Source organism: Eurypyga helias, unplaced genomic scaffold (genome assembly GCF_000690775.1).
Source record: "Eurypyga helias isolate BGI_N326 unplaced genomic scaffold, ASM69077v1 scaffold15760, whole genome shotgun sequence".
NCBI lineage: Eukaryota > Metazoa > Chordata > Aves > Eurypygiformes > Eurypygidae > Eurypyga > Eurypyga helias.
In genome coordinates this window covers 14799-24432 of record NW_010225194.1, presented here as the reverse complement: position 1 = coordinate 24432, position 9634 = coordinate 14799, and the positions used below count along the sequence as shown (strand labels likewise).

Below are 9634 nucleotides of genomic sequence, written 5' to 3'. Positions count from 1 at the left end.
AAGAGTGAATGCAGAGCTTGTTTAGACTCCATATGACTTCCCTTTCCAGGACCCTAATGGATGGCTGAAAGGTCTCTCCCATCATCCAAGTTTGGACTCTGCTGACTTCACGAGCCCACAAAACCAAGGAAAAAGTGACTTGTTTTCCCAGTTAAATATATACCCACTGCGTGCGCATGTCTTTTAGGCGCTCGCTCTCCGTGCACACTGCTTTCCAGCAGGGACGGTTCTAAGCAGAATCTGGGATTCAAACGAATCCACTTTATCTCAGAATTACAGATCTCACTGTGAGACCGCCTCTTGATCCTGGTTTCCAGAGCAATAATCCTACTGCTCATTTCACCTAAGTCAAAGAAGTTTCCCCCTCCCCGGCCAGTTCCAGAAGTCGGCACATGGGACAAAGGATTCAGTGATCTCTCCTGTGCAGCACAGAAGGAATTAGGTCCCATCCTCACCTGCTGTTTCAGCAAATCGCGAACTTCCATCAGCACACGGTTAGTTTCTCTCATCTCTTCCAGCATTTCTGGCCCAAATTCACCTCCTAAAAGGTTAGGAAAAACACAGAAGGGCCATTAGCAGTACAAACCAACTGGTATTAAATACAGCTTAAAGACACCAATTCCTCCACACCAGTCTCTGCCAGTTCCTAACTAGAAGCTTGTGGAATTCACAGGGACTTGCACACAGGGTAGAATTTGCCCTGGGCAGGGCAGAGTGATGATCAGCCGTGCCTGTCAGGTAGGTAGCAGTTACCCCGCAGCAAACAAATTGGCCTGGCAGTCTGGCAGTTGTGGTAGCTGTTCATCTGGCGCGGCCTCTGCTGTTCACACATAGGAAGGCTTTGCTGCCAAAAGAAGCAAATTAATAATTCAGCGCTGTGGAAGCTGCTATGAAGGGCACCACTGAAGTAAGGCTCTTTGCTGAGTCTATCCCGAATGTGCTGCCAAGCAAGGAACGTGAAAAACCGGCACATCAGCCGCTGCCTCGCCTGTTGTCAAGGTACAGGCTCTTCCTGCTGGGGACGGGTTCTTTTTGGGTAGCGGCAGTTTCAAATTGCCATGTAGTGTTTGGGGCACAAAGGATGCATCTGCTCACCCATGCAACATTGCAAAAGCCTGTTTAAACTGCGCGGAACAGAGGATATAAATCGTCCTACAAGGTCATCTGGGGCAGATTAACATGACTTTGCCCTCCCATCTGCTAGAGTCTAGACTAGCCTAGTCCTTTGAGACATGCTAAAAATCTAGTCTACGCTCACCGCTTCACTCAAGAGGAATGAATGGAAGTAGCTCATTGTTTCTAGAATTATGTAGATTTTAAGAAAACTGGAATTACTTAAAAAACAGTTGGGCACAAAAGTTCAACTCTGGTATTCTCCTGTCTGCCGTGAGAAAGTACAACCTCCTTTCTCCAGGTTTTTCTAGAAGAATCAGTCCTCTAACACAAGTCACACCTTGCCTACAGTGTGAGCAAACCTTTACGGAGAGAGAAATAGCAGTGTCTGCAACAAACAGCACTGGGTGCTCGGGGGAAAATTAGCTGGATTTGGCGTCTGCCTCCTTGAGCATGAAGGATTTGCCAGTGCCAAAGGAGGATGTGAGCCCATATGACTGACTCAATACAACAACTTGGGCATTCTCGTGGAACAACTGAGCCTGAAAGTCTCACGGTTCTTACCCACACAGAACCAAGAGGGTTTTATGAAGATTTGTAACCTCTCCATCCATTCTGGTTCGGGAACTAAATGAAAAGTACCACACACGTGTCATTCTAAGACAGACTGAATTAAAGTGACGTTTCTTATTTTATTGAAACAAGGAGCTTGCACATAAATTCTAACTTCAAACAGAGGTTTTGAATAAGCTCTGCGTGAAGGCTTCAGGCAGCTTCCGTTATTCCTGGGAAGAATTTTCCATCCCTAGTAGCAAGATGTAATTTAAAATAGATGTTTGGGGTTTTTGAAAATATTCAAATTCACAATAACGATTCAACCACTCCGGAGAGACTTCCAAAGGAAATCCATGCACTTGTGGAGGTTTCCGTTACTACGCATCCTCCTCCGAGGGCTCATTCTGTCTCCACAAGCACACACCTGGAGCTGGTGCACAGCCTGAGCCTGCCGGATCCCACAGACCCCCTCGGAGCTGAGCTCTCCCCTAACGGGCTGTTCAGAGGAGTGGAAGCATTGTAAGGAACTTAGCATGGCTACGTTCCTAGAAGTCAGGGCTTCCCTGAGCTCTGAGGGCACAAGCAGAGACAATATCCAGGGATCCTGCTACAGGACTTCCTGCATGATTGGGTTTTTTAACTTAAATCCCACCCAAAACGCAGATTAATGTCCAGTGCCTCTTGCAGGTCATTACAAAACACAGCAAAATTTCCAGTTGCCCTATAAAAAATATTTTACTTAGGAAAAACTTCACTACTCAGGAGGGGAACTGGGGAAAATCTAAGAGTGAAAAATCGAAGACACAGTTAAGATTCAAGTTTCATGTGAAACTACAAAATCCCTGAACATTGCTTTCAGGCTTCAGCAGATGCAGTTGAAACCTTACCTTCTTCCTCATTCCCTTCGGCAAAAGAGAATTTTCACAGGCGTCTAGAAAGCATACGAGTCTATAAAATATGATTAAAATTTCTTACCTATTCTTCTCTGCTGACACGATGAAAAAGGACAGGAGAGGCAGAGGAGAAACGCAAATGCTAGAGCTGAAATCATCTTCGAATCTCCAGGCAGTGTGGATGTATGGGCTTCGCTTGCAACAAATTTTTAACCTGCAGGTTTGCCTCTGCTCCCCATTAGTGTCTGTGGTTTGCTATTTATGAAGTTGCATTCCTTCCTCTGAAGTTCTTATTCTCTGATGCTGGACGAGGGGTGGACGTCATTTCTGGCTGCCAGTCCGCAGAGAACGTTACAAAAGTAAACAATATGAGAAACTCATCAGGAGAGCAGTTTAATTTTTTTCTTTTTTTTTGACAGGCTTGCACCAAAATAGGTCAGAAAATTCCAGAATTAAATGGATTCTTTTTGGATTGGAGTTTTTATTTCTTCTTCATGGACACAGGATAGACGGATGATTCATAGCCCTATCCTTCACAGATTTTCCTTCTAAATCTGCTCACAAGATCACAAAAGCCATGAGACATCTGGATTTCACTAGAGTTTCAGAAAAGGCTTTTTAAACTCCCAAAAGGCAGTTTCACCACTCACACTTGGGGTAGAATTATTCTCTGCCAGCTCCAAAGAGGAGCTATCACATCCTATTTCAGAGGGGGATCAGGCCCTTATCTTAATACACCCCACCCAGGCTTCTCCTAAGGGAGGATGCGGTGCAGAAGGGACAGCCTGAAAGGAAGGTGGACTTTGCTGTTTCTTGTTTGTGAAGCAACGAGTCTCAATCCAGCTTTTTCCATCAGTCTCAATCCAGCACTTTCCATCAGAAGACACAGAGCGGATTGAGAAATCCATTGAGAGCAGCCAAAGAAAATCCGCCCAAAGAAAATCTTAAAGCTACTACATCAAGGAAATGGCAAGTTAAAGTGCGACCAGTAAAAAAAGGTTAGTTTGAAGACCAGCAAAATTCTTGAATGCACATTCTCACTGTTTGATGGCGAAACCTGTCAGTGTGTCGATCACACAACACCCCTGGGGACACAGACAGGAAAGCCCCAGGAAACAGTAGCTCAGTCTTTAAAGTGTTAGAGCAGCGGGATCCTTCGCTGTTTACATAAAGATTTTTTTTCTCCTTTTGACCTCAGACCTCCCGTGCTCAGGAAGAAACTTCCCACCCCTGTGGCTGTGCACAATTCTCGAAGGTATCTGGGTGCAGCCTTGCAGGCGCTGGTGAGCATGCCTGCTCAGTAAAAAATATCATTATTGTATATTATGGGAATGCTGCAGTGGGCAGATTGCACACCTTCTTTCTCCAAGCACATTTATACTGAAAATAAAATTAATGTGCATGTGTTACCTGGGTGGCTTGTCTTGGCTTGATGCTGATGTCTGGCACACAGGCCATCTCACGCTGCACGCAGCAAGTGAGTGTTTGCTGTCAGCCCACAGGTAAACCAGCTTTGAGGATCTGGCACTTGAGGTAAACTGAAGTGGTTTAGCTGGAACTCACAACAACCGAGTTTCCCAGGTTTTAGCATTTCTGGGTCCTTCCAGACAAATCAAAACCATGGCAACTGATCTCAAAGATAAAATATATTGCTTCTCTCAGGGGTGTTCTGGGAAGTGCTATTTACAATTTTTGTTTTATAGCAACAAATGGGGAGCGAATGAAAAATACCCTGTCACACATCCCACAGAGCCCAAGTCTTTCACCTGAAACAGTGACAGGTGATGTCCATCCGTCTTTCTGTTGGAAGATGCTGTTGTCAAGGGGTGAGAGAGGCATTCCCACTTTTCAGACTGCTCCATCCCAGAGCCTACTGGGTGGCAAGCAAGGAAGCCCATTATTACCTGTTATGGTAGTGGAGAGTTTTAAGGGAAAAGCACATTACTTCAACAGAAGCCTGATAGGTCATTAATAAAGGAAGGTTGTTGCCAACTCTCCAGAAAAAAATGTTTTTTTCAAGCAGGGAGAAGTCAAAACTCCAGACAGAAAGAGATGTAACTCACATGGAATGAAGAACGGACAAGGGTCACCTGTGAGGTCACCTCGGAAACAACTGACATCAGATTTGCTTTGCATGGAGAAACGGATGTCGGTATAGAATGATGAGACAATCAAAATCCTAGTGCTACACACAAGAAAGGAAAAGAAAAAAGGAACTATTCAATACAAGGCAAATAAAATACATATGAGCAGGAATCATGTTTTCTGCTGTCTAAGTAAAGTATTACTCAATGATATCAGGACATAAACCCAAACAAACCCACATTAAAAAACCCTTCAAGTCAGACACCCAATAAAAAAGTCACTTGAAAGTCCAGTATCCAGCTAACCGAATACTTCCGTGTTTCTAAGTTTTCAGGGGCCAAAAAAACCCAGCTTTTAAGAAGAGAGCATAGGCTGACTAGAAACAACCGTTTTTGAGACCATGTGAAATCAGCTTGTAAAACAATGTGACCCCCAGCCAGCGAGGGAGGGGTATTTGTTGTACCCAGGAAGAGCTGTCCCAGGCTATCAAGAGGAGTCCTGCTTCCCCTGTACAGAGTTCAGCATTCTTCTGACCACCTTTTAAAAACTGCCCTTTTAGAATACTATAAACTGGTTATATGCAAAATTCACAATGTTTTCTAATATGCTTTCTGTTTCACACCCAAATGAGCTCACCCAAACCATATGATAGAGAAGTTAGATCACTTTGTTTTTACTACGGACTGAAGAAACTTCATTAATTGACATTAAAAAAAAGAAAGTTCCTGGAGTCACTGCAAAAGACAAAAGGAAAGGAGGGAACCCTCCCTTCTGAGAATACCTTGTAGGGGCAAGCTGCAAGTCATAGAATCACAGAATGGTTTGGGTGGGAAGGGACCTTAAAGCCCATCCAGTTCCAACCCCCCTGCCATGGACAGGGACACCTTCCAGTAGACCAGGTTGCTCCAAGCCTCATCCAGCCTGGCCTTGGACACTTCCAGGGATGGGGCATCCACAGCTTCTCTGGGCAACCTCTCCCAGTGCTCCCCACCTTCTGCGGGAAGAATTCCTTCCTGATATCTAATCTAAACCTCCCCACTTCCAATTTAAATCCATTCCCCCTTGTCCTGTCACTCCCTGCCCTTGTAAAAAAGTCCCCCAGCTCCTTGTAGCTCCCTTCAGGTACTGGAAGGGGCAATAAGATCTCCCCGGAGCCTTCTCTTCTCCAGGCTGAACAAGCCCAATTCTCTCAGCCTTTCTTCATAGGAGAGGGGCTCCAGCCCTCAAAGTCCCCAGTTATTTAACACACTCAGGGCTACCAGCAGCCAGCGTGGATCTCTTGACAGGGAAGAGAAAAAGAGAACTTTGGCAATGTGGACAAATCGGCAAAGCGGACAGTCTGCAGGTACATCACCGTCTCTGTTCTCCCCTGCAAGGAGTCACCAGTAACGCAGTTATTAGTGGAGGGTATCCTGAACTGGTTCACGGGGAGCACAGCTTGCTTCTAAGTTACTCTGCTGTTGGCTGACGTGTTATGGCACAAGATGAAAACTGAGAGTATGTTCTCACAAGATCCAAGTTCTCAACCGTAGTAAAGTCAGGAACGTTGACTGATGAGAAATGGCACTTGTTTCCCTCAGCAGCCATCAGTGTAGGACAGCATGGTGACAGAATAGTGCTCAGTATCGCACACTTGCTCTAAAGGAAACAAGCCAAAGTCTATTAAATCAGCATCACACCAATTTTCAATGTTTGAACAAATAATTTGTCTGCCTATTTAGGCAGCAAACACTATGTCTTCACATTCTTCGAGAAACCTGAAGCCATTTCTCTTTAGCCTGCGACAGTGTCTGGGGTCATTTCTATTCACTGACAGTAGCAAAACAGCAGTACAAATCAAAGTGTAGCTGGTTTATACAGAGCTTTCTTGAGTTGAGCAGGACACGGTGTCTCCACGGGGTGAGGTCATTCCTACCTTTATTTTGCTTGGACTAACTTTTTACCTTGCTATATTCAGATCTGAGGGCTAGAAATCCCTGTAAATCACTAACACAGCTTGAACAGGCAGTAGCAGATCAGAAGGGGTTTGGTCATGACTTGGTTATTTCTGGGTGCCTGTGTCTGATGAAAAAGGACAAATTCAAAACTAGCTGAAACATCTGAGCTTGTTGACGGGGAAAGATCTTCCAGATTTGTCAATGTAATTTTTTTAAGCATTACAGATTAAAAAAAAAAGTGAGCAGTAGATAGTGTTTATTTGGGCTTCAGTGTAAAAGTGTTTTTGCACTCTGTGCCGTGCCAGGTTTGTTACACCTTTTTCCCTGACTGGGGCTGACATCACAAATGAAACCAGCACACGAACAAACAACAAAAAGAAAAGCTCATACCAGTTTAAAGTTTAAATATTTTCCATCTCTGTGTTTTTAACTAACCTTTGCCAAGTGAAGGACAAAAGTCAGAAGGAAAAAGTTATTTTTCAGTCTTGTAAGGTCAAGTGCTAAAAATAAGTGAAAAACACCTACACCCTTTGATGCTAAGTGTTTTACAATGTTTCTTATATATTTATGGTCGCAAGAAACCAAATCATACAAAAGGTGACCCGTAAGGATTTCAAAAAACATCTCCTCCCAGTACAGGATCAACAGTGCCAAGGGGACTCTTCCCAAAGGCTTCTCTACCCTGTTCCTAAATGCTTCCAGCGATGGAGACCCCCTGCCCACCCCAGACAGCCTGCCAATGCTTTATGTTCCCACTGCTAGAAATTGTTTCTGAGGGATGCTATTTAAGCCCATTGCTCCTTTTCTTATTCACCACGGACTCAAGAGGGCACATCAGTCCCTTCTTTGAAGTAGCACAATATATTTGAAAACTTGGATTTCAGCTCTATACTTCCGTAGGAGAACCTGGTAATTGTGCAGCTTCCAAGTTTTATAGAACCGATACAGGAAGGCGGAGATGAAAAATTATCACAGTCATTGAAGACTAGTTAGTTCTAAGAGAACTAAAAGTCTTGAAGTCTCAACTAAATCATGATCAGTCGTGATTTTCGGGAACTGTCACAACAAACAAACCCTCTCTGACTGAGGAGGTGCATTATCTACCATGGTGAACTGCCAGGTTACAACTGAAATTGCACCAACCCGACACATCTGTGCAACACACATTTCTATTTCACTCGTGAGTAGATCGGTAAGAAGCCCAATACATCCGAATTTCACAGGAGTTTCTTTCCACTTGTACTTACGCTGAATGCTGTCGTCTAAGGTTTGCAAATTCCTAAGATGCACATTGTGCAAAGGACTGGACACTGAGGTTTGAGGCCCAGCTGCCAGCAGAATACTCAGTCTTGTCCTACCTTTCTACTGTGCTTCCAGACAAAACAGAAACCTACTTTCAAAAGTTTGCAAAACATGATTTTACAGCTTGATTACGTACAAATACTTACTTCATCTGTTGCTAAAACACGACCTCAACAAACAGGATTCCTCAATGATCTGTACTTAGAGCTATTTGCACCCCTGTGGTAACAAAGTTGAGGTACTAAATGATGTAAAGAAGAGCAGCAGTGCTTTATGGAAGACAGATTCCTTCTTTGACATAAACACCTGGAGTGATGCAAACATTATACACAAAATCCATCAGTCAATACCTAAGAACCTCCCCAGCCCTCCCCATATACCTCACTCATTGGAAGATGGAATAATCCACCAAAGGCTGTGGTTTGTTACATTTTTGAAGAGTTACAGCTTGCTGCAGTCTGGTTTATGTCTCTAACTCTGAATTCCTCGGGAAAGCAAGGCACTGAAGGTCACTGAAGACCTTTCAAAAGTGCTTATAATGGTTTTTTCATTTAGTGAATGGCAGGCTGCAATGACAGAGCATCAAGCCTGCAAAATACAACAAATGGACAAGGCTCCATTGCGCCCTTTTAACTTTATCACTCATTCTTGTTGTTTTCTACCCTACTAATGGAATTTGACTGATGTCAGTAAAGCCGTCTACAGGAGCTGAACAAAAAGCCGTAGGCCGCGCTGTGGCGAAAGGCAGAATGACGTAACGCTGGGCCACAACGGCAGTATCGCAGCAACTGGCACATGGCGACAGGGACGCTCTCCTGGGAGGAAGCCACTGCCTTACACACAGTGAGTGGGGCCTTCCTTGAGACTGGAGATCCTGAAGGGTCAACTCTCCCGCTTATTCCTCCAACACTATCAGAAATTTGATGACTTGTACTTTCTGCTGACTAAAGGGACATCCATTTTTACCCATATTCTCAGAGTTTTAGAATGCTACAAAACACAAACACCATAATGTCAGTGTATAAAAATAGCTGCAAAATGGTTTCTGAAAAAAGGCCCACAGATGCCTTCCAATGACTGGGACATGAATCCCATAAAACTGGGACCAATCAGCCGAGAACACATTCAAACTCTTTGTTTTATCCTCAGCTCTTAACCCCCAAGCAAAAATAGTAACCAGAACCAGTATGACCTGAGTAGGGGCTTTCCAGTATTGTTGCTGTTGAAGAGCCAACACCACACATGCACATTCAGCAAGCAGGAGACATCTGTAAGCCATCAAACACCTACCAAGAAACTGCCACCTTGATTGCCTCCCTTAGCTTGCTTTTTTTTCTTAGTTCAGTGGATGCTGGGGTAGGGTGAAAAGAAAGGTGCTAGTCTGGAAATTCCTAAGCGTGTCACCAGGACAGATTCCCTGTGTCTCTGGACCTGACCTAGGAAGCTTACCAGTAAGAGCTGGAAGCAGCTCTGGTCCCACAGGTTGGTGTGGTTTTCTGTTTCTTGATCACTCTAATGAGACTCCCAACAAGAAACCCAATTTGTAGCAACCATGAGCGAGCTAAATGTGCCTTTTTATTGCCACAATCCTTCTGAGGAAGGAAGAATCCCACCCTACAGACATGGAACAGAATCGCTAAGCAGCTTGCGCTAGGTCACACCACGCAAGTAAATTGAACCTGGAAGCCCAAAGCTCGTGCCAGCATTGTAATAACGAAACCGCCTTTTCTCTGAAGTAGGGGAATCTTC

General features: G+C 44.3%; 1 protein-coding gene across 1 annotated transcript in view; it reads right to left on the bottom strand.

Annotated features, from left to right (window-relative positions):
• COMP (cartilage oligomeric matrix protein) overlaps positions 1-2719 on the bottom strand; it is a 14902-nt gene extending 12183 nt beyond the window's left edge. The window contains exons 1-2 of the mRNA XM_010148567.1: positions 2644-2719; positions 456-541 (exon numbers count right to left, since the gene is read on the bottom strand). Coding sequence (XP_010146869.1) covers positions 456-541; positions 2644-2719 — 162 coding nt within the window. The remainder of the gene's footprint in view (positions 1-455; positions 542-2643) is intronic.
• Positions 2720-9634: the final 6915 nt, after the last annotated feature.